Source organism: Manis pentadactyla, chromosome 1 (assembly GCF_030020395.1).
Source record: "Manis pentadactyla isolate mManPen7 chromosome 1, mManPen7.hap1, whole genome shotgun sequence".
Classification (NCBI taxonomy): domain Eukaryota; kingdom Metazoa; phylum Chordata; class Mammalia; order Pholidota; family Manidae; genus Manis; species Manis pentadactyla.
This window is the reverse complement of record NC_080019.1, coordinates 10,409,904-10,434,979: the sequence shown is the minus strand read 5'-3', so window position 1 is coordinate 10,434,979 and position 25,076 is coordinate 10,409,904. Positions and strand designations below refer to the sequence as shown.

At 42.7% G+C, this 25,076-nt stretch overlaps 1 protein-coding gene and 1 pseudogene across 1 annotated transcript; both read right to left on the bottom strand.

Moving 5' to 3' along the window:
- Nucleotides 1-262: 262 nt before the first annotated feature.
- NEFL (neurofilament light chain) lies at nucleotides 263-5,554 on the bottom strand. Its single transcript, XM_036889103.2, has 4 exons — nucleotides 4,405-5,554; nucleotides 3,310-3,434; nucleotides 2,564-2,883; nucleotides 263-1,987 (listed from the first exon to the last, which is right to left on the bottom strand). The coding sequence occupies exons 1-4, from the start codon at nucleotides 5,449-5,451 to the stop codon at nucleotides 1,845-1,847; spliced, it is 1,635 nt and encodes a 544-aa protein (XP_036744998.1). The 5' UTR covers nucleotides 5,452-5,554; the 3' UTR covers nucleotides 263-1,844.
- An 18,906-nt stretch (nucleotides 5,555-24,460) lies between these two features.
- Nucleotides 24,461-24,554, bottom strand: LOC118914410 (U6 spliceosomal RNA; annotated as a pseudogene).
- Nucleotides 24,555-25,076: the final 522 nt, after the last annotated feature.

Genomic DNA, 25,076 nt, shown 5'->3' with positions numbered 1-25,076 from the left:
GGGAATCAGATGGGAGAGGGGTACTAAGGTACCAAAGTTGAGGAAAGTTTTACAGACATCAAATCCATTTCGTTTGGGTTTTTTAGTATTTTATTATGGCACACAGGATAGAGAATGGTACAGTGTTCTTACTTCAAATCTCAAACCAACCAGCTGTTTCCATTTGGCTAAAGTTACTTTTTTTTACATGTAGTTTGCATCTGTCTGAGATTTACCATGTGCAACATCCCATGTCTAACGAACATAAATGTGAAAAGCCTGGTTTCTGAGGTGACTCCTAGTCTATTCAGGAGCTGATATACTAACAATCTTCATAGTTCAAACCCATAGCAGCATGGTAGATAAAGAAACATTTTACCCATTTGCAGGGTGACATATAATCTAACTAGTAATAGGTAGTCTGAAGAACTTGATAACTTTAAATGGAGGCCACTTTGCTTTTAGGTTAAAGTTGGCTAAAGAAGAAATGTTGAATGACATTAGCTGACCAAGCAATTGTGTAAGAACAGAAGCAGAACAGCAGATAATCAATAATTTCTTCTACATTCCATGTCAAATACACGTGCAAGAGCTTTCATAACCTTACAGTGGACAGGATGAAAGGGGTGTGTTATTTGATGCAATGTCTAACCAGTTAGAGCTATCGCTGAAATCTCAGTATTTCCTGATAAAGACATACAGAACAATAGCAATGCAACCTACAAGTGTATAATCTTCCCCCTTTAGTGACTGATAACAATTCCATTACCTCTATTTGTAGTTTTTCAGAAGTTTAAAACGAGTGGCATTAAGTGTCATTTACTTGAGACAACAGAATTAAGCTAACACACTGAATCATGAGCTCAGGATTGCAGGCAACATGTTTGCAATGGCAAATGACCTCTTCTTCTCTCCATCCACAATTATACATTGATAAAAAAATTACTCTTAATTATCTCATTTGCTCGGGTTTCAACTTCTTCCCACGGTATTTAGGCTGTATTTTTTTAAATATGGTTACAGTGATGGATGGGTGGGATTCACATTCTAGCCATATTACATTTACTATTATATACTAGCAGTAAAGTTATCTCTTTACCATAAAGGGTATATTTATCACAAAATTTCCAAATTGCCTCCAAGAAAGCCATTTCCCAACGTTAGATAGTACATTTTAGGGGGCAAAATAAAGGAAAAAGAACCCCAGGGACTCTCATTTACTCAAGTTTATGATCAGTAATATTTTGGAGGGGAAAGAGTTCATGAATGGCCATGACTTAACTGTAGCCCTCAGAATCACCAATTAAGAAGAAAAATGCATCGTAATTGTTAAAATTTTGACTTAAGAAATTTGGAGATCAAATTTATATATGACTCATATTGGTGCCTTCTTTAAGGTATTTTAATTAAAGTCAACAACCACAGCAAGAATTGTCATTCAGTGTAACTTTATTTACTATTTATTGCACATAATTTGAGGTCTTTAATTTCTAGCCACCAAAGGTTCAAAGGACTATTTCTTCCATGAAGTTTAACAGTAACATTAGTGAATTCATTTATTCATGTTTTTTTTTCATTGTAAACATCTGAATTATTCACATGGCCATAAATCCTGAACTCATAAGCGTGGACCATGCACAGGCTGGCAGCAAGCCAGGAAGCCACTCTGCAAGCAAACAGATACTCTGCCTAAGGAGAAAGGTCATAGCACAACATTTAATGTCCAACCTAAGTCATCTCAGAATTATACATATATTGACTTCTTAATTCATATAGTATCTGGAACTCAACTGGTTGGTTGGTGATGGGGTTGACCTGATTTTGGGAGAATTATTCCTGGAATAATTAAGGAAAGGGTAGGGGGCTCAATCTTTCTTCTTAGTTGCCTGCTCCTCCCCAGAACCTTCATCTTTTTTCTCATCCTCCTCGGCTTCTTTGGTTTCTTCTCCTTCTTCGCCTTCCCCTCCTTCTTCTTCCTCCTTTGCTTCCTCTGATTCTTCCTTGGTAGCTGTGAGATAAAAAGAAAACTTACAAACTCCAAGCCAGAGAAAGTCCAGTCAAAACACTTCTGCTCAGGTTTTGTGTGAAAACCCCAATGTCAGAACGCATCCCACACACCTCTCAGCTCTGTGCTCCCTAAACACATGCAAAACTGCCAGGAATAATTTGCCACCTAAATAGAACGAGACAACTTCTAGGTCCGGGAAGCCCTGCTCCTCTCTAGGACCTTGGTTTTTCTTTTATTATGTTTGGTATTCATTTTTGTTCCTTAGGACACCAACAGGCTGAGGTCAATGAATAGATTTTTTTTTTTTAACAGGACTAAAAATACAGCAGAAGGAGGACATTTTCAAATGTCACTTTCATAAAATTACCAAGCTAAGTGGAGATGCGCTCCACTGGGAGGACAGCCAGTCTGAGAAATCAGGTGCTTCCTAAAGGTTCATTGATTAAGCAGTTAAAGGTGTTCTTTAAGGGCCCCAAGTCACACACGAGCAAAACCTCCTTGGCATATCCTATCCATCTCCTAACAAATATCCCCATCCAGTTTGCACCTGAAATTGCAGGGGTTCCTTTCTTATACCTTCTTCCTCTTCAGCCCCCTCCTCTTCCCCCGCCTCTTCCTTCTCCTCCTCCTCCTCCTCGGCTTCTCCTTCGGAGCGGGGTTCGTCCTTGGCCTCCTCGGCCTTGGCAGCCTCAATGGTCTCCTCCACCTCGATCTGCTCCTCCTGGACGTGGCTGGTGTAGTACGATGGGAAGGAGCGAGCGGACATCAGGTAAGGGCTGCTCTGTAAGCCGCTGTAGGCAGACCGGCCAAAGACCTGGGAGCTCTGGGAGTAGCCACTGGTTATGCTTCCCACACTGGTGAAACTGAGCCGGGTCTCCTCACCTTCCAAGAGTTTCCTGGGGAGACAGGAGTTGAGTGGGGTGAGTAAACACAGACGCAGGAAGTGCGCTGAATGACGTGCCCTGAACCCACTCTTCGTCACCTTTCCCTGATGCCGCCCTCACTGGCAAAGGCAAGCAAGAGCAGGGTTGGAAATTATCAAAACTTAGTGACTGAGGATGTTGCAACTGAGACAAAAAAAAAAAAGAATCTAAATAATCCCGTCTATTAGATTCAAAATGTAATGGGAAGCTAAATCCAGGACTTATTATTACAATATTCAATGCTTATATATTTGGCTAAATACGTTCTTCTTGGAAAAAGCTCCGAAAAACATACACAATTATTTCAAATGCCTATTCTTGAAGGTTTCTGATTCAACATAAATGAAATCTGATTTTTCTTCCTAAGGCTGAATGGCGGCCACCTCTGCCCGTTTTCACCTGTAGGCTGCAATCTCGATGTCCAAAGCCATCTTCACGTTGAGAAGGTCTTGGTATTCTTTCAGATATCGAGCCATTTCACTTTTCGTGGTTCTCAGTTCATTTTCTAATTTGTTGATTGTGTCCTGTGGAAAGGCCAAAATAGAAGAAATCCCAGCAGAAATCCCTACTGCTCTTATTTTACTGTAGTATACCTGCAAAAGCCTAGGTTTAATTAAAATCGAAATGCACACCTGAGGTAAAATCATCCCTAAGATAAAACACCTTTTCTCTTTTTTAATCTATCCTTCCTTGCCTAAAAAAGATCCAGTTTCAGGAAGCAGGAATGAATACAGCAAGCAAAGACACTGGTGGGAGAAACGTTCTTTTTTCTTTAATTAATACAGTCTAATGATCATCATAAAATGCCTGCAAGGAACGAAATCGATTTTTTAAAAACTTTGTTTCTTCATCCAGGTCAAATGCAAGAAATGACGAAGTAGCTAGATTTTAAAAATATTTTTTTATCTGAAGTATTTTCTATGTATCTATACTTTCTTCTCCTCAGAAGATGGTGGTCCTTAGAAAAAGAAATGTTTTACTGTGAACCTCATTACCTACTACAGTTTTGCCTGTATTTCTATCTGCCTGCTAAGGTAAAGGAGTGGTTGGTACAGTAATAAAGGCATGCTGGTCACAGGCACCCTTCAGAACTACGAAGAGTTCTTTCTGTATTTGTTAACTAGGTGGTTCCTTCTACGCTGCAAAGCAGCTGGTGGTTGGTTACTGAGGCAGGGCAGTGGAGGGGCAGGCCCGAGACAACGCCCAGCTCCCGCCCCCACTCCCACTGCGCCCACCCCAACCCCCACCACCCCCACACCCCCTTGCAGGGCCGAGCAGCTTTACTGCGGAACAGATTCGGCTGCACCAGGCACGTCTAGCCAGACTGCAGTGGCGCCGCAACCCCCGCCCTCCGAGGGTCCCACCCCTCCCACCTCCAAGTATCTGCATGCAGATGTCTGCTCTCCACTTTCAGGGCGCGCCCTCAACTCCTCCCCACCCCACCCCCAACGCAGCCCCCTTCCAACCCCCACTGCGTTTCGCAAGGCGCCGTACCTGCATAGCACTAATGTCGGCGTTCTGCTTGTCTTCCAGCTCCTGCAGCTGCTTCTCCAGAGCTTCGTTCATGCCCCTGCACGCTTCGATCTCCAGGGTCTTGGCCTTGAGCAGGCGGCGGCTCTCGGACACCTCGTCCTTGGCGGCGCGCACCGCGTCGGTGTTCTTGGCGGCGCTCTCGGTCAGCACGGTGAAGCGGCTCTTGAACCACTCTTCGGCGTTCTGCATGTTCTTGGCAGCCAGCTTCTCGTACTGTGCGCGGATGTCCTTGAGCGCGGCGGAGAGGTCGGGCTTGGAGGCCACGTCCATCTCCACGGAGATCTGCGCGTACTGGATCTGCGCCTGCAGCTCGGCGATCTCCTCTTCGTGTACTTTCTTCAGGAAGGCGATTTCGTCCATCAGGCTGTCGATGCGCTTCTCGAGCTCGGCGCGGGCCAGGGCCGCCTCATCGGCCCCCTTGCGCGCCTCCATCAGCCGGCCCTCGGCGTCCTCGCGACTCAGCACCTCCTCTTCATAGCGCGCCTGCAGGTTGCGCAGAGTCTCCTCCAGCCCTTCGCGCTCGCCCTGCAGCGCCTGCTTCTCGTTGGTGGCGTCTTCCGCCGCCAGGCGCAGGTCGCGGATCTCCTGCTCGTACAGCGCCCGGAAGCGGGACGGCTCGGAGTGCTTCTGGCGCAGCACCAGCAGCTCGGCCTCCAGCACCTTGTTCTGCTGCTCCAGCTCGTGCACGCGCTCGATGAAGCTGGCGAAGCGGTCGTTGAGGTCCTGCAGCTGCGCCTTCTCCTGGGTGCGGATGGACTTGAGGTCGTTGCTGATGGCGGCTACCTGGCTCAGGTCGAGGCTCTCGAGACTGGGCATCAGGGAGCCAGAGCTGGACGAGTAGCTGCGGCGCACGGACAGCGAGGAGGAGACCGGCGCCGAGTAGCTGGAGTAAGCGGAGCGCGCGGTGCTGTAGCCGCTGCGCACGCTGGAGATGTGCACCCGCGGCGCCTCCACGTAGCGCCGCTTGTAGGAGGTCGCGTAGTACGGCTCGTAGCTGAAGGAGCTCATGGTGGCGGGCGGCGCCCCTCCGGCCGGCGGCGGAGATGGGGGCCTACAGAGGAAGGAGAACGGGGAGAGAGGGAAAGGGGACGGCGGATGGCTGTGTGCGGCTCGGCGCGGTCCAGCCACCCCTACTTATACGCGGGGAGCTCTGACGCAGCCGCGAGGGCGGGCGGCGCCCGAAGGGGGCTGGGGCGCTGCTGCGGCAGCCGGGGCGCTGCGCCAAAGCCGGGGCGGGCCCCGCGGCGGCAGGGCTGCGGCTCTCGGCCTCGCCGCTGCGCTCGGAGGCCTCGGTTCTCTGAGACCCCATACCCCGTGCTCATTTTATTGCCTTACTCGCCCCGCTACCCCAAGCCTTGACCCTGTACCTGGGACAGCCCTCCCCCGCAGCTCTCCCCTTCCCCACCCGGGGCCTCTGCTGGTGACAGGCGGGACCTCTAGGGCAATGGAGATGCAAATGGTAGTCTAAGGTTGCATGTATGCAGCATCTGTGCAAGAAAGTTTAATACTTCTCTGTAGCTGTTTCTGACACTTCGATTCATCTCCCTTTCTGTTGGTTATTTTTATGTTTCTTTAGCGCGCTGCTTCTACACACAGACACACACACACCTGCGGCAGTGCAGGTGTGGGTTTTAGCATTTCTAAACCCTTAGAGCAGTGAACACCAGCCCTTTAGGGTCCCTAGAGGTTTCTTTTTTCTTCCTGGGGAATGAAGCCCCCCGTCTGCTAGCGTGGAGGAGGAGAGCCGGAAATGAGTTTGAAACTAAGCCGGCAGAAAACCGCCTCAAAGGCAGCGGCGAGCTGTGCAGCGGGTACTTCCGAGGGTGGTGCGCTGCCTGTCTCCTCTTCTAGCTCAGTACGTTTGACCGCGCCGGCTCCGCCGCTGGAAGCCCCTTGGCCTCCTTGTACACCTGTGCAGCACCCAACCTGATGATTTCAGCAAGCCGTGCAGGTGGTGCTTTTCATGGGGAGGCTGCGACTGCCAGCCCCGAGCGCCGGCGCGGTCCCCCGGGAAAGGACCTCAGACCCAGACATCTGCCCCGGTCACCCTTTTGAATAGGTATCACATGCAGTCAGTAATCCATGGATTTCCTTTAGCAAACACCCCGATCCCTAAAGCTGTGCACGCCATAATGCACACGGACACCGCCCCGCGGTTTGCGGATCTTTCTCCCACACCTCGGGTCAGGGAGTCCCTCCGCTTTCATAGAGCGGGTGCGGAGATTTATACAGGATGCCTCAGATTTTTCTAAGAAAAATTTAATTTTGTTAGATTTGTATAAGGGAGCATTGGACATGTAACTCGGCACTTTTCAAAAACAGAAGCCGAATTCTCTCGTCCCTGTGATGCCGAGAAAGGGAAGGACGGGCAGCAGGTACCGCAGGTGCTCCCGGAGGCACGGCACTCCTCTCCCGACAGGATGGTGAGGCTCCCCCTCTGAGGTCCTAATGCAACTCGAGAAACCTGCGATTCTGATACGCCACCATCTCCACGGCAGAGGGAAAGGCGGCAAAGCAGAGAACTTCCATGGGGGTTCTGAACAATCTCCAGTGTCTCAACGCAACTTCAGAAACATGAACATTTATAGTTAAAATCCATCAAGAGTTCCATCCATGATTAATCGTTCTAGGATTTCAAGACTAAGCCCTTAGGCTGTCCTGAATTTTGTGTGGCCCTGGCAGACTGGTAGAGCCCGTATTCTGATGACTTTCTATAGCCCAGATACTCTTTGTCTTCTCACTCATCAGTGAATCAACAGTGGGAAAGGCTTCTCTGGGGAGAGGGGTGGTGGAGAGAATCTAGATAAGTCATATATTTGTCTGCTCCCAGTTGCCTATATGTGGATGAAAAGTGGTAGAATGGATTTTTTTTTTTTGCCCTGTCCGATACAAATCACCTTGTTGCACACTCTGTGTGTGGGTCTGCCTGCACCACACTCTTAGGATTCATGAATTCATTTGTGCCAGCTCCCATTCCCCGGAGGTTCAGGTCACCCTCAGAGGTCTTCAGTCCATCAGCGTTTTTTTGGCCACAGCTCCTGGCTGAAGCCTTTGACTGCGGAGGAGGCTGCCCAGGAAGAGGCGGCTGATGGATGCTGCAGCGGCAGATGGCTGCGGAGGGGAGAAACCTGTGGGTACCATCCTTGAAATGGCTGAAAAGGGAGGCTTGTGAATGGAGAGGGCGGGGGCCCTGGTACGTGCTGACCCAGGTGCGCAGGGAATGGGAAGAGAAAGGGGCAGATCAGCTGTACATACCAAGGCTACATCTCTGGTCTTTTGAAATAGCTCCTGACACACCCACCTCCTTCTCCACTACTGCCTGGCTTTAAAGGGGCTTCTGAGCGCAGCCGGTGTCTGGTTTGGGTTACCCTACCTGCAGGTGTTTGCCTCTTTCTGTCCAGGCATCCTCCTGTTTAAATCTTCCCAGCATGTAGCATTTGTCCTGTATGTCAAAGCAAAGGTCAGATGAGTAACTTGAGAAGGTCTGTTCAGAAAAAGAATCTTGACTTTTCCTTCCCCTGACCATAAATATTTTTGCATTAGTGCTGTTTGTAGTGGGTTCCTTATTTATTTGGAAGGTAGTAGGGTCTTGTTACACACTTGTGTGTTTGTTCCCTTTGAAGTACATTCTCCCCCAACATGAAACTGGTTGAGGGCTGACAACAAAACACACACCTAGGAGGGACAAAAGCAAATATAGAAGTTTTGTACAGTTTTTTCATGAAACTCATTAATAGAATTCCTACGACTCTGGGTACCCCTAATATATCCATAATCCCCTAAGGGACTATTTGAGATAACTTAGTCAAAAAGTAAAAAATCTTCACATTACCCCAGAGCTTCTGAAGGATAACTCTTAGAACCACTGAAAAGATCCTGCTTCTTTTCTTCAGTAGAGCCAAAAGCTTCAGATGGATGGGACCTAGTGACTTCTCATTTCATCGCTCTAAAACTTTGCACAATAGGAAGTTCTGCATGGCATTTGTTTTGAAAAGCTCCAGCTTTAGGCTGAAATTCTTTAGAGGCAGGCCTCATACAAGCATCAGTCTGGGAGTGAAGAGATCAAAGTTCTCCTCCCACCGGTGAGCTGTGGGAATCGTCCTAATGCACAAGTTACAGCTCCCTTTACCCCACCATCTAGTAGATACATCAGTGTCAGCAAAAGTGGCGCCAGTTTGTCCATGCAAGGGGGAATGAAGGACCTAAATACACACAGAACACCTGCATTATTTAATAAGTGCAAAGTCTCCATGAGATGAACAGCTATGGCCCAGAGAGGTTAAGTAATTCACCAACTCACTCAATCACTTTTTAAACCTGAACCCTACCTGCTTCCAGTCTGCACATTACATTTACTACAGCCAGTGGCATTTGCTGCTCCCTTACATCTGTGGAATCTGATAGCTGCATGCTGCAACAGCATCTAGTGTGCATGTAGTAAGTAAACCTCTCATGTTTGGAGGACAAAACAATATCAGCTGATTTACACCATCAGGAAACTGTTAATGAACGTGTTTCATTTGGGTAGCTAGTAGTGGCAGTAAGCTGGGATTGTTGTAGTTTTCCTAAACATCCCAACATAAAATAAAATGGAGGCTACAAGTGGAACATGGTAATATATAACTGATGATATCACCTTGTAGACACTAAATTTCAGCTTACAAAACACCTTTTCTGAAATTAATGAGCTAAAATGCAACTTAGCTGAGGTAAACTCAATAAAATGGCTACACCATGACTTCACATTTTTTCTAATGAAAAGACCTTTATATTCTGCCATTGTAAATAGGTTTTCTTGTTTTTTAAAGTGACCTTAAAAAGTGCTATAATGAATAAAAGAAAAAATGCTGGCACTCTACATCTTATTATTGCTGTTTATCATGCTGTCTACAAATCTTTAACTTCTTAAAAAGAAACAAGAGTAAAATTAACAGGAAATGTATTGTTTGTAGAAGCCACAAATATATTTCCTCTCTTCCTGGTAACCAGTTTATGTCTATATATTATCCTTGCTGTAGGAATCATACAGATCTCTTGGGAAATATGTTTGGAAGAATACTTAACCACTGTAATATAAAATATGCCTGATTTTATAGCATCACGTTGTGAAGTAATGCATCATTAAGTATGCTATGTGGCTATATAAAATTTAGATTGGGGCAGGAACAGGGATGTCATCTAAATAGATTAAAGATGAAGAACAGGTTTATATTCAGAACACGTGCCGTATTAGAAATGACAGGAACTTGCTGCTGTCCAAGCAGAAATGATGGTGATAGGTTCAAACCCCTAAATGCTTGCTCCACGGAACTAGCCAATGTAATGTATTTTCTCCCCGGAGGCCCATTCTATAGTGCCTTGCCGGTAATGACAGCTACCAGACGCAGAGGTAAGAGGGCATGTTGGGGACAGCAAAGGGCTTAATTTGCAGTCATTTCAAGCAGGTCACAGCCATATCGGTCAGAACCGACAGTACCAACCCTATTTGCTCAGTTGGATTTCCTGACTGCAAGGCAATAGTTGCTGTTTCTGCAGTTTGGTTACTGACTAGCCACAAACACATTCCATGCAGCGCCTGGATTTCTTTGCTGACCTTTACAGTGGTTTAATAAATCAATTGGGGGAATGTGAGGTTTACTGTTTGCAAAGACAGAGGATCAGCATTTCCATCTGCAAGAGACAAAGCCCTAGGGTTGGCTCCTTCCTGGCCACGCTGGAGCCCATCCAGGGCAGCAGTGTGCCTTCTCGCCAGTGCTTCACTGCTGCATGAACGCAGCAAATGCTGCTTCAGACTTGCAAGTGGGCGGATCCCTGGAGTCCTGCAGTAAAGCAGGCGGGCTGCTCGCCCCAGGATATGTAACGCAGGTGTTTGGTAATTTGAACCCATAAGAGACTGGCTTAGAAAAGCGAAATGACTGTGTCTAAATGGCTTGTTGATTGATGAAATAACTCCTATGTTCATTCATCCATTGAGTCACCAAGTGTCGGTGGAACATTTATAATGTGCATAATTTGGTACAAGTGTCAGGAGGTGGGGGAGGTGTGCAGGGAGTTCTTGCATAGTCCCTGTCGCCAAAGGGCTTGAGAAGCACAAAAAAGACCAGCTACTAATTCATGCAACCACATGGATGAATCTCAAAATAGACTGATACTGGGTGAAAGAAGTCTTAGTTAAAAGATACATGCTGCACATTCCATTTATATGAAATTCTAGAACAGGTGAACTAACCTATTATGGGGAAAAAAAGCCAGAACTGTGTTGCCTCAGGGAGTATGAGGTGACAAATCACTGGCAAGGAGGCACAAGGGAACTTTGTGGGGTGATGGGATGGTTTTTCAGTCAAGAAGTTTGAATTGTGCAAGTGTGTGCATTTGTCAAAACCCCACATGTAACAAGAGTTGTGCAATGCACTAAATGTAAATATTACATCAAGAGAAAAAAACATAAACCAAACACACACACACACACACACAAAACCAAATCATTTTAAACAGAGCTAAGTAGACAAACCTCATGCACATGAAACTTTAAAGAACTATACAAAATTTAAATGATAAATGGCAAAATCCTAAGAGATGTCACAAGGAAAAAAAGAATGGTACAAGCAGTCATCGCTATGATTTTAGAAAAGGGGCAGTCGAACGAAATGGATCAGCATTTCTGTGGCCAGTGACGGTGCCAGATGCTTTTAACAGGTATCCTGTGAAATCCTCACAGCAGCTCCATGAAGTGGATGCTCCAGTCATTGTTCTAAAGATGGATTCTGCATTTCTACTAGCCCATTCCATATTGCATTAAAATTTTTTTAGCAATCTTACGATTGATGCCTCATATTCAATTTGTATTGACTTAAAAAAAACTTAGAAAGCTAAAGGTAATAATTAATATTGTGGCTGTTTTGAAAATCCCCAAATGTGTTTTTCATACACTTTCTTTAAATCTAATCTTTTGGTCCATCCTTCAAATCTGCTATAAGCGTTTGTGTTTGTTTCTTGGGGGAGGGTATTAAATCTCTTTTTACTTGTTTAATTGTAATATAGTTGATACACACTATTATATTGGTTGGAGATGTACTGCTATACAAGTTTAAAACCTTCCAACTTTATGTAGAATTCAGTAAGAATGAATTTTCCAAGTTTTAAAAAAATTAGCACCGTTAGAAATGTGTTTTATATGCTGTGTTTCATAGACTCTTGGGATTGGGAAGTAATTTAAATGTTTTCCACTCAAGTCCTCCACCAACTTCATCTTCAGCAGCTCTTAACCTATCTCTGATTAGCGTTTTGTGGGATGGATGATTTCTTCTAATTCTCCCTCCACACTGTTGCATACTGGGCATTATTCTAAACTGAGCAGAAATTCCCAGGGAGACAGAGTCATTAGCACCCAAAAATGAGCTTTGGTTTCATTTTCTGTTTCTCCCTACACTCAGATTTCTCCATGGCATCCTTGCATGACTGAGCTGATAGCAGTGATATTTACATGGATGGCCAGTTGCTGGAGCATTTCTATTATATCGCAAGATTCCTGCTGCTGTCCTGTACGGCAGACATACATCGGCAGGTGCTGTGCTCATGTTCTAGGTAAGGATGCTGAGAGGTCTGCAGAGGTGAATGGATTTACCCCAGACCATATCTCCTGGGACGATAGAGCCAGAGCTGTAAACCACCATTCCTTTCATCAGTTCAGTGGGACTCTTTCCTCTAAATCTTATAGCTTCATATGTGCCAGACCTGTCCTGTCTCAGATCCCTTCTTGGTGCCATTCCAGAAAGATAGGGAAGCCCAAGTTGTGTCTCACTATCAAATAGCTGCTCATATTACAGCATCATGTCTTCAGCTTTGATCACTGCGAAAATGCCAGTATCAATGGAAGAGCTAGGGTTAAAGCTGATATTGGCTCTCTATGCCTGAAATTAAATATGAAGTTGGTAATAGATTTTGAAAAGAAAGAGGGGGAGAGAGCAAGCTTGAGGACCTTGAGCAGTGAGTGGAGGGTAGAGAAGAGAAGACGTGCCAGTGGGAAGAAGTGGATGGTCAGAGAATATGCCAGAAGGGTGGCAGGGCTGGAAGCATAATATTCCTTGAAGACAACAAGTTCACCATGCTTAAAGCAAAGGCCTCTGCTTTCATGGTAGGATCTGAGTAGGATGTAATCCACATTAGTCACAACCAATGTATTTGAGTCAGGGAAGAACCCCAAAGCTTTATTTCCAGGTTCTTTCCCCACCTCAACTTTGGTCAAAGAAATTCTGTGCATTGACAGGTGTCAGTCTGAGCTTCTCAGCTCTTTCATACTCCAGGAAAATGCTAACCAACTGGGAACTCATGGAGTAGGAAATAGAAGAGAAGCAAAATGACAGAATATACGTACCACATGCCAGGTAACCAAACCTGAGGAGGACTGATGGGAAATGAAATCATAATCCTGTAATTTAAGAGGATAAGGGAAAGAAATATTTGCCTTTATTAAGCATAATTATGTGCAATAGCTTTGTGTCAGGCACTGTGCAAAGCCATTTACTCAGATGATTTCATTTAATCATCACAAAATCCCCATGTATTGGATATTAAAATCATCCTGATTTTAGAGATGTGGAAACTAAGGTTTAGACCAGAGTCTAAAAAACTCAACTATATTGTGTCATTAAGTCCTCAAAAAACTCTAATGAGATAAGTATTGTTTTCATTCTGTAAGGAGGAAAATGAGGTTCAGAGAATTTAAGAATGTTGGTCAAGGTCACAGCTTAGGTTGAGGTCTGTCTGAATTCTCTCACTTCCTGCTATCATCAAAGTGCAAGAATGTTCTTGAGAGCCTCTATGCAAATAAGAGCTCTCACTCATTTTTTTTTCCCCACAAAGTTTAAATCTGCATACTGATGCAAGAAAGTGCAGCAGTTATCAGAGTCAAGGATACTCAAATCAGGTACAAGTAAAGTAATCCATGTAATGGTCATTTAGTCAGAGTACCACAGACACAAATCAAATAAGTCAACACTCTGCTTTATTAGCAGGCTCCAGAAACAGACATCCATCCCTGCAATAATTTGTAAGCACCAAATTGCATTTGAGCATATCTCTCTAGATCTGGATGCCTTTTTGCTAAATAGCAATTCCTTTTATTATTATATTATCTGGAAGAGAAAAAAAGCGCACTAAATATGATTCCCTGCACCTTTCAGTATCACTTTATCTTACAAATTCAATAAACTGCACTACCAAATTGCATTAAAATAACAGATGTGCTTTTGAATAGGTCTGAGACATTTCCATTTGCAGAGTGTTTTCTTTCCCTTCTGCCAAAGAAGTTTTTGCCCGTTATACTGATTAATATCACTTTAGAAGTTATCCAAATTAAAGTTTTCTTCTAAATTAGTTCCCAACTTGGAAAGATTACTTAAGTAAAGCACCCAGTCCTGTCCTAACACTGAAATGTACAGAGAGGTGAAAGGTTTGATCCCCTATAAAATGCAAAGCTGTCCAGAGGTAGAAGAAACTGCTCCAGGGACAAAGCAATAGTAGTTCAGAAGGGAATCATTCCACCTCTGAGCGGGCCTTGACCCCAGATAGCCTCTCAGGTCCTCTGGCAGCCTGAGATTCTCTGGTTCTAAAGTATTGAAATGGCGAAAAGCACTGTTAAGAAGGACGAAGGGGGCACTCACCTCTTACAACGATCATGAATTAGACTTCAAAAGCACAATATTACTCCCCAAACGGAGACTTGTGAATATCTGAGTTCGCCAAAGACAAAGTATGAGCAAGTGACAGCAGAATGAGATTTCTGAGAGCAGAAAAGTACGGTACTAATTGAAGTTTTGGGGGGAATATGAATTTGCTTATTGGCATTCAACTCATCTTTCCTACAGAATAGAGCTAATAATAAACAGCGGAACAACTGTCAATATTTTATCAGCTGAATTAGTTCCCATTCAGCTAACACAATACAAGTCATTTTCTCTCTTCTGATCATGAAAAAAAAGGAGAAAAAAAAGCAGATGCTTCTCTTCGGTTTCAGAATTAAGTGTTTCAATAGAACAGGTATGATGTACATTTACACTCTCTCCTAGGACCCAGACCCCCCCGCCACCGCATGAAGAACAGAATATCTTTCCCTCACTTTTTCTCTCTCTTTCTCTCTGTCTTTGGTTCTTTATCTCTTCCTAACATTTGTGTATTACTGGTTTCCCTTTGAAGAAAAGAACCAACACGTTTAAACTCAGTGCCCAGGGAGTAGCAGAGTGTGGAATTGGGGTATAAAGAGGCCAGACAAACCATCTCTAGCTCTAGGCATCACTATGGCAACCATCCTAGAGGGTGAATGGAGCCTGCCCTTTAGAAAAGGGATAAAGAAATTCATCTAAGTCAGCAAAATGAAGCAAGTATCATCTTTCTAGATTTTCTGGCAGTGATGTTGTCCTGCAGATAATTTTGAAATTCTGTATAGTTTTGGGAAAAAAACATACAAGAGAGGGAAAAGTCTGGAATTGAGGTTGAGGCATCTACCCCAGATCTAGCTGGGTCACTAGTCAAGCACAGCTGCTTTCCAACTGGGCATACGTGCCCCGGGGAGGGATTGGAGGACTTTCCTGGGGTGCACAGGCATAGATCATGCTCAGGGAATCTATTTCCAGTTCCCCAATGGCCATAGGTAGGTAGTCTTTTGTAAAATCTATCTCTTTGTGAACTTGTGCTAATTCTCTTTCCCATCTTCATTATAAATTGAATGAGCTAAATCTGCAGCAACAGGATTTTGTCAAAAATGCATTTAAATCACATAGGAAGATAACTTTATTTTTAACGTTGTATTGATAAGGATGTGTTAAATGAAAAATGCTCCTATTCCAACCCTTTCTAAGTATAATGAGTTAAATAAGTAATAAACAGGTATAATTAATAGTCATTTGAAAACCCTTGGTGAAGCTTCTTTTGGTGTTCTTCTCAGAAACTGAGTGACTAAATTACTTTAATCATCCAGAGATAAGCCCTTATACAAGCTTGGTGTTTTCTATGTCTATCTTTTTAACAAAATTAAAGGAGTACTTAATAGATTGATTAACTGATACATCATTGAAATGTTTTTATTATAGGTCAATATGTGCTTTTGGCTTAAAATTTGGAAAGATTTCAAATATTGAGTGACATTGCTAAAACAGTATCAAACAACATAAAAACTTCTATCTTGGATACTTATATGTACACTTGTATACTTCTATACTTATTTAGGTAAACAAGATCTTCAGCCATTTTATATTTTATATATATATTGTGTGTGTGTGTGCACATGTGTGTATTTTTTTGAATAGAGGAAACAATCATTCTAGTCTTCATTTCAGCAATCAGTACTATTCATTCATGAATGCATGAATTAAGACATGCATTGCAAATAAAAGCTCATTCTCTATTTTAATTGTGACTTTTTACAATTTTAAGATGGCCACGTTTTGGACAGCTGTGTGCTAATAGGACTTGTAGTCAGAATTCAACCCAGAAAGCTTTATAATACTTAGATGCTTACAGTTACATGAAATAAAATATTTAATTTACATTCCACTACCTATTTCTATGCAGAAAAGAATGATAGAATTATAATACAAGACTTATAAGCATAAAATGTGCTAGGAATAAAATAATGTGGGAAAGAGTAATGGAAAGAAGAGTTCAAAGAGAAAAAGGAGCTGTAGAATTGGTGAAGTAGAAAGAAGAGCGCCCCCTGTATTTTTCTCAATGAATACTAATGGCTAACATGTTGGTATTATATTTAGATTCCATTTGATATCTTTAAAAGGTAATTTGGTATTTTTAAATGTCTATAATTACAATACATTGCAAATTACATCTTTTGCAAACTAAACATATGATGGAAAGTTCAGATATCAATTTAAAATTTAAAAAGGGCTATATAGATCTCCAAATAGATTACATAGATTTTTATCCTCCAAATCCAGTAGGTGAAGAACAATGACTTAGATAAGAGATTTGAATAAGTATTTCCCCAAAGGAGATATATGAGTGGCTGATAAGCACATTAAAAGATGCTCAACATCATTGGTCATTAGCAAAATGCAAATCAAAACCACAATGAGATATCATTTCACACCCACTAGAATGAATCAAATAAAAAAAGACAGACAGTAACAAGTGTTGACAAGGATGTGGGAAAATGAGAAACTTTGAACGATGCTGGAGGGAATGTTAAATAGTGCAGCTACCTTGAAACTCAGTATGGCAGTTTCTCCAGATATTAAATAGAGTTATACAATCCAGCAGTTCTACTCATAGATTGCAGCGATGGTTGCATAATCCCATAATTATGTTCAAAACTGCTGACTTGGACACTTTAAATGGGTGGCTTTTATTGAATGTAAATTATATCTAAATGAAGCTGTGAAAAAATACCACAAATGTGATATATAAATACATACTGGTTAAAAAGAATAAATGAATGTTCTTTGGTTACCTTTACTTCCCTTACTTGGGGGCAGAAGGAATTGATCAAACTCTCTGAGATAGCAGGGGAAGGATGAGGCCTCTCCCCCTCCCCTGGTGCTGGCAAAGTTGCCAGGACGGCCAATGGACCCAGCATGAGCTCTGCCCAGGACAGGGTGGTGCAAAGCAGAGGCTTCTACAGACAGCCCCAGTGTTTTAAGGCCAGAGTTGTGGATTTTATCCTCCAAAACAGTTACTGTTCTGTGGCCAGAGCTAAAAGTACCTAGTGAAACTTAACAGCATTCCCTTTTCCATGAAGGAATTTACACAATTTCTTTCAACAGACTAGGTGAAAACCCAATTATCAATGCTAGGAAAGAGAGCTACCTAGTTACAATGCATCTAGAAATACCACAGAGGAAGCAGACAAGCAATTAATTCTCAGTCCTTCTAGCTTCAAAGAAGGCTGCTTTTGTCTATCTCTCAACTGAACATAGAAAGAACTAAAGTCACAGTTACCAATTGAAGTTTAGAACATATTGAACATTCTTTTTCCAAATGTCTGCTTCCATATTTGAATAGCATAATGAAATAAAACAAGGAGTAAGATTATCTTTAGAGTGCTGTCATACCAACACCCCTTGGGAGACTGCATGCCTAGTCTAGTCATACTCTCGTTATTTGAAACTGTTTTGTTGATTTAGAGCCAGTTTTTAAGTCATACAAAGAAACAAGTTGCCTCTACTTTATGGTCATATCATGCTTTTCTTACAATGTTACCCAGTTGTATCTTTGACTTTATTTTCTAATTTGAGTTCTCAGTAACGTTGACAGTTTCTAAAAAACAAAAACTAAAAATGGGCCTCCAGTGATAATTTTCAAAATAATAGATTTATCACATGTTTTAAGGACATTTCCCCAATGAAAATTTCCACCAATGTTTGGAGTGTTCCTGCTCCTTGGAGAAGTATTTACCCCTAAATTAAATAATTTAATTTTAACCCTCTTTCTTGATTTGCCAGTTTGGGAATGCTGTTGGAAATGAGGATGTGTGTCTCTATCAGCACCATCCTTACCTCCTCACAACAAAATATTACACTTTTAGTTCTTCAACTGGTACGTTTGTAAGTTTGAAAAAGATATTTAAACCTCTACTGGTTCATCAGATATAGCTGATGAAGAGCCCTGCTTTTTCACATGAGAATATTAGCACTGATGTCTTGTTTCTTTAATTTGCTTCTCTCCCCGTTAGCCTCCCAACCTTGCTGTCTGTGCTTCTACTTGAACATTGTTCAGATTGGTGACGTTTATACCATGTTGTATATTAACCAAAAAAAAGTCTCCTTTGCTTTGGCTATATTGATTTCAAAAGTCAAAAACTTATTTATGTTCTTGTAAGTACATAATTGTTGTTCATTGCAGAAGAAAAAACTCTGCTATATAATTGTATGTCTTTTCTCAGCCATCATTTTGGTTTTCTTTGGAGTTTCTAACTCTTTTTGTTTGTTTCTCTTCCTTCTTGGCCTTTAGCACATCCTCAATTTGCCTGTCTGCTAATCATCCTACCTGGTTTGGAGTCTTCTTTAGTCTGAGTCCAGACGGAGCTCCCTGCTCTCCTGCCCCACCTTGAATTGACCATTCTCCAGGGCAGTTGCACCCTAATATCTTGGGAGTTCTTTCATTGGGAACAGGGAGTGTGGGGGTGAGAACTGGAGATCAGTGACCACCCACCAGTCTCAGGGTTCTGGGCCTGTTTTATCTGTCCTCTCCAGGGTTCTTCCTGGGCGGGCCAGCTGCCTCTTTACTGCCCAGGGGCCGGGCTTTGCTGCAAACTGTGGGCTTTGGCCTTCTGCATTTCACTTTGTTAGGAAGAAAAACACAGGCCAACATGGAGTCACTTCTGCTAGGCCAAGGCACCGAACTGAGACGTAATATGCTTAATTACCCAACCTAACTGCAGTTTCAAACTCCCACAAAAAGGCAGTCAGTCAGGAATATTCTGTTTTTCATTGCAGCTGCACTATTTTACAATCCTGCCAACAATGCACAAGGGTTCCAACTTCACTTTCTCACCAATACTGGTTATTTTCTTTTTTTTGGATGGTGACCATCCTAATGGGTGTGGTTTCAATGTGCATTTCTCTAGTGATTTGTGATGTTGAACGTCTTTTCATATGCTTTTTGTCCATGTGTCTTTTTTTTCTGGATTAATATTATCAAATATTTATCTATAATACTAGTCTTTTCAATGGATTGAATTTTCACTTGCAATCCTTTTTTCTTGGGCCCTTCATTTCATAAATCAGTTTATTAGTATTTCACTCCCTCTATTTTCCTTTGATTCTTTTCCACCTTCTCGAATTTTTACCTTGTTTATTTTCCATCTGTTATCTTTTCTAATACAAGAAATTCTTACTATAAATTTCCTTAAAGAATCCCTTAGCTACATTATTCAAAATTGTGGAATTTTCATTATCATTCAGTTCAAATGCAGTCTAAGTGCCACTATGACTTATTCTTTGACCCAAGGTCAGTTAGAAGCAATCTTTAAATTTCTGAGCATATAGGTTCTTTTATTTACCTTTTAATCAGTGATTTCTAACTTATTTACATTGTGGTCAGCAAATGTGGTTTGCATGATTTTTTTGTTTGTTGTATCATTTGTTAAAAATTGCTTTATGACCTGGTGTTTGGTCAATGCTATAAATGTTGCACAGATCCTTGGAAAGGTTGTATATCTTCCCTTTAGTGAGTATTGCATTGTGTGTATATCCATTAGACCAAGCTTGATAATTAGATTTTTAAATCAAGTCAATAACAAAGAGACAAGTGTTACAGATTGGGATTGTCAGCTTCTTTTTATAGATTTCCAATTTTTTGCTTATTTATATTTCAACCTGTGCTAAGAAGTGCATGCCGGTGTAAAACTGTCACCTCTTTCTGGCAACGAGTTCCTTTTTTCATTATGTACTTACAAATCTTTACTTGTGTAGTTATCTCTTATAAGCAGCAAATAGATGGATTTTTTAAAACTTCTTTTTATTCAGTCTGACCTTCTTTGGCTTTTAATTGGTCTAGGCTAAGTGTATTCACACTGATTATAATTATGAATACACTTGGATTTATTTCTACCATCTTATGTTATGCTTTCTGTTTAGCCTGCTTGTTTTGTGCTCCCTGCCCCTCTCCCCCTTTTCTTCCTTTAATTTGGATTGGTCCAGTTTTCTTTATTTCCTTTTCTCAATCTCTTCCATTTTGAAAACTTTAAACTTTGTATTTCTATTTTTGGTGGCAATGAAAATTCCCATGTGGTTAGTTGTGGGGAAAGGACCCTGGATTTTAAGCCCAAAGCCCTGTGTTCGCATCCCAGTCCTACAATTTACTACCTGGAGGGTATTGAAGACATAACTTTTTTTGAGTTTTAATGTTCTTATCTGTACATGGAGTCAAGTATGCATAGAGATATGTTGGGAGGGTTAAATAAGATAATGTATGTAAACTATCTATTACATTACTTAGGTTAATAATAGGAAGCCAATTAGTATTTGGCAGTTTCTCTGTTGGTTTGTTTTATTTTCTAAGTCTTGTTCTTGAGACCCAGAAGACTCATTAAATATAAATGACCTAGTTTTGATAAGGGTATATTGTTTGTTGTACTATCTATCATTTTATTTTTGTTTTGGTTATAAGAAATCAGCAGTAGTTTCCAAGTTATAAACTTGTCCATATTCTTCTAAAGGAACAAGGTTTACAATTAACCGATGCTCTCTTCTTCCGCAGTGGACGGCTAAAATTTCCCCAGCTTTCCTTCAGTTTGCTAAGTTTTCCGAGAGCTACATAGACATAATGGCTCAGGCATTACCCTAGGGGACTGAACATTCGGGCAAATGAAGGAGCAAGGGACAGATCCATTTCACGGTTTACTTATTTTTCTGGTTCGACTGGGTTGTTGCAAGTAAGCAGGAAAATTTTCAAAAAGCAGGCTGCCTAAGTGAACTAAATGTGAACAATTTAATTCAGATAACTTGAGTATCAGTTAGCTCACTGCAAACCCCATGCTGATGAGTCTGAAGAATTCTACCTTCTGGGCCAACGTGCAAGATTCAGTCGGGTTTGGGAATTAGGGACTGAGATTTTGTTAAACCCACAATAGGTCATTCACGTAACTTCCTCTGAATGACGATCGGAGCATAGCTTTCAGAAGCACTCTATAGAAAAGTCTTGGCTTGAATCTGTTGGATTAATTTTTATGCAGTTCTTTCTGTGTATATGTGTGTGTGTGTGCGTGTGTGTGTATGTTATTTATTAAAACTAGGCAGGTTAGTTGGATCTTTTTAAGAAGTTTTCTATATCTTATAAAGTACCTTTAACATTTTTGAAGGCCAAAATAACTTTTCAAAGTTATCAAAATGACAAGACCAACATCTAGTGGCGAAGTCCTGTACTGCAGGATAAATTCTGGCCTAGGAAGGTCAGCAGTATATCCAACTCCCCGAGAGAGGTATTTACTTACACAATCCAGTATTACTAGGAAGTCACCCCATAAGATTACATTGTTAGTGGTAAAAATTCCAGATCTTTGACTACTTAGGAAAGATTTGGGGGTGGGGTGGGGGTGGGAAAATAAGGGTGCTTTTTTAGTGCTACTTAACTTTCATAATACAAGCAAGTCATTACCCAGTTTATTTTTAAGAGCTCTCCAGGGTAAAAGTTGCCCAAATTTTAGAGGAGTTGTATATCAAGTGTAGCAGCTACAGTGTGACTATCATTTATCATTTTTACTGATGCTTCTGGCATGCAGTAGAATCATTACTGCTTTAGATAAATTTCTAATGTAAAACTTAGCTTCTAATCAGGTAATTACATTATATGTTTTTACAAGACTGCCTTAGTAAATAAATCTGCTTCTCTTGAATCCATAAAACTCATTAGGAGCACTTATGCAGTGTATCATAATTTACATCTCAGGATCATTATTATTCTGGTGCTGAAATTGTTCCATGGGAAGGTTAAACATCAGACGATAACTCTGCAACTATCTAAAGGGCCCAGACATGCTAGCATGTTCTCAGAGCTCCCACCTGCTCACTCATCCCTCTTTCCCCCAGCATCCTCAGAATCCTTGCCTTTGCTCAGCTACCTGAGGCCCCATTCTCTCTTGGCCATAAATACAGACAAAAACGGTCCAAGCTATACTTGCACATAATCCCAAGCCCATTTCAGTAGCAGTGGGATGTTATGACATCTCTTCTTGGCTTTCAAAATACAAATGCAAGCCTTCCCCTCTGGCTGGTCAGCTCTAGCTGGTTTCCTGGGAAGACAGTATCACTTCACCCAGGTGTGCATCTCATCTGTCGGGACCACCAAGTAAGTCCAGTGGGGTTCTACTCTCTCCCAAATCGCCCTTCTCAGCCTCACAGAATGAGAACGTGACGCTCCTTGGTAAACAGTGCAGGGTGATGTTCAAGCATTGTCATTTCATAAGGTCTCTTCAGCCTTCATTAATGGGCTCTGTTCAGCCCATATGTCAGGAGGAAATGGAGGGGGGATTTAAACAAATGGCTCTTTTGATCAGGTTGTGTTATTCACTAGCTTGGTGTCCTTTGCTTCAGTTATCCCAGGACAGGGAAGCCATGACTCAGCCATTATGGTTTCTCACCACTTCTCTAATAAATATCTGGGCTTGGATTTTGATGTTAATTGTGCACTGGAATTCAAGAACTGATGGTAAAGTTGTGAATCTGGTCCAGTAACTGAGTACAAACCACTTCTGAGAGAATGGGTACCCATGGTCCTCTGATTCTTGAAGCCAAGCACTTAGGAGTCTCTGTGCCTCGGGTCACTCCCAACCTCAGTCCACCCTCCCACTGTTGCCAAAGGACTCCCTGGAACGCAGATCTGACATTATCACCAGCTCCTGCTCAGCTGAATCCTTGGCTCTTTATTGGAGGCTCTCCCCCTTCCAAGCAGTGCTCTAAACTCCCTTTGCCTCACCCAGACTGACCTCTGAGCTCTGGCTTTATCTGTTCCATGTTATCAACAACACTGTTCCCTTTCCCTGCACTGCCTTTTCCCCATCCTTCAACACTGAATTCAAATGTCTTCTCCTTTCTCTCCTCTGAACTGCCGTAACTCAGTTCCCACAACCTTCTGTTGTATCTTAGAACAATTCCCTTACTTATCTCATTTTCCTTTTATGTAGCTATTTGCTCGGAGGTTGTATAGTTTATCTTTTTCACTCCTGAAGTCCTCATCAAATCTGGTACTCATGAGAAGTTGAGCAAATGTTGAATCAATGAGAAAATCATCTTTTAAAAAAGGCAAAGGTTCAGTGACCTTAATTTTTGGAATCTCCAACAAGGCAGATGCTCACTTTGAATCCTCGGCTGCAGTGTGAAAGCAGAGCAGAGCGCTGCACCCTCTTTATTGCAGAAGGTATGATGTCTCACTCTCCCATATCTTTGACAAGTGACTCCCAGCCTCCAACCCTTCTCCAAGCTAAAAGGTAGCAATAAGAGCGGAACTTGAGACATATTGGAGAAACAGTCCATGACTGGCATAAATTACTGGGTAGCGAACGACGCTGCAGTGCGGATGGGCAGCGCCTCCTGCCCCAGGGGACTCAGCGGCACACTGAAGACAGAGAGCAGAGACGCCCAGGACAGCCATACAGGCGGTTTTGCTTTTCTCCACAGCAAAGGGCCCTGCGAGGCAGGTTTGGGGGCAGGGCCAGCAGCCACTCACAGGCTTGTTTGCTCTGTCTGATCAGTTGTTTGGGAATTATGATGCATTCGGTGGGATTTGGCTTCTGTGTTGTAATGAGGCACCTCAATTTCACCCTGACGTAATGGCTGCCACACACGGAGCTCTCATACACACCCAGTGCTGGGCTGGGCTACGGCTCCGAGGACAAGGAGACGGATGTCCTCGGCACAAAAACAACTTGGCCCAGGTCGCAGCTAGTGGGTAGCAGAGGCAGATTTTGACATCAAATCTAGCTACTTCCAAAGCCACCGACCTTAATCTGTGTGTTCCTCAACCTTTCCTGCAGGAACACGCTGGACAAAGAGTCAGGGCGCCTGCGATTAAGCCACACTCTGTCACTGATGTGCTGTCGACCTTAGGGAGCTCCTTTCGTTCTGTCCTCAGCTATAAAATGGGCTCTTCTGCCATGCCTGTTTCATGGGAAGCTCAGTTGAAATTGTGGAAAATAAAGAACTACACGAACTACATGTATATTAGGTATTCTAGCAGACATTGGAAACGAGGAACTTAAATTCGCTATTTAAGGAACTTCTTGAAGGTCCTCGAAGAGTTTACAGTCTGAACAAGGAGGAGGACAAACCTGGCCATCACCAGTGTGGCAGCGGCCCTGCTGGAGCCAGCACACGTACCCCTGGGTCCCGAATAAGGGGCAGCTTCCCCTGCTCGGGGAGGGACAGGAAGTGGCAGGGAGGGCCTTTCTCCCTACAGCAGTCAGAGCCAGCATTCACCCAGGGCTCAGCTGTGTGCTACTAGTTATGTAAAGGTTCATGTGAATTATCTATCTATTTATTTACTGTAGAAAAAAATATTCTTCATTTAAGTAACAAAAAATATGGACCGCTTCATGAATTTGTGCAGGGGCCATGCTAATCTTCTCTGTCCTCTGCCCATTTTAGTATACGGGCTGCCAAAGTGAGCACTTCATGCGAATTATTTAATCCCAACAGCGGCCCTATGTTGGAGGTTCTCCTCGTGTCCCATTTAGCAGATGGGAAAATGGCTGCTCGCTGAGGTCAGGGTCCTCAAGAAGAAATGAGATTAAATTAGAGTCATCTATTTAACCTTATCTACCTTGGGATAGATAAGTCAACAGACTTGGCATAAAAGAAAAGGATGCTGGCATCCCTCAACAGAAGAGAATTAGCAGGACTGTTGCTATATTTCTCTCCTTGTGTGCCTTCAAACATTACAGCACTCACTTGAACTAATTATGGTGTAAACACTCAGTTGGAGCTGCACAATTTGCAAAATTGCAGGTATAGTTATAAAATGAAATATTGGATCACTCATTTTGGGAACAGAACTTCTGACAGGTTTCTCTGCTAATGCACTTTTCCACTCCTTGGCCAACTGGCAGACGCTCCCGTGTCCCGACCCTCAGTTGATGGCTTTTTGAGACACAGAGAGAGCAGCATGTTGATGAGATAGAAGCTGGGGCCTTG

Excerpts from the sequence above, each read along its gene's own strand:
- NEFL (XM_036889103.2), bottom strand. The coding sequence starts at position 5,451 with ATGAGCTCCTTCAGCTACGAGCCGTACTACGCGACCTCCTACAAGCGG. Across the intron at positions 3,435-4,404 it reads CCGACATTAGTGCTATGCAG|GACACAATCAACAAATTAGA; the intron begins GTACGGCGCCTT and ends GCCTTTCCACAG. Across the intron at positions 1,988-2,563 it reads GGGGGCTGAAGAGGAAGAAG|CTACCAAGGAAGAATCAGAG; the intron begins GTATAAGAAAGG and ends TTTATCTCACAG.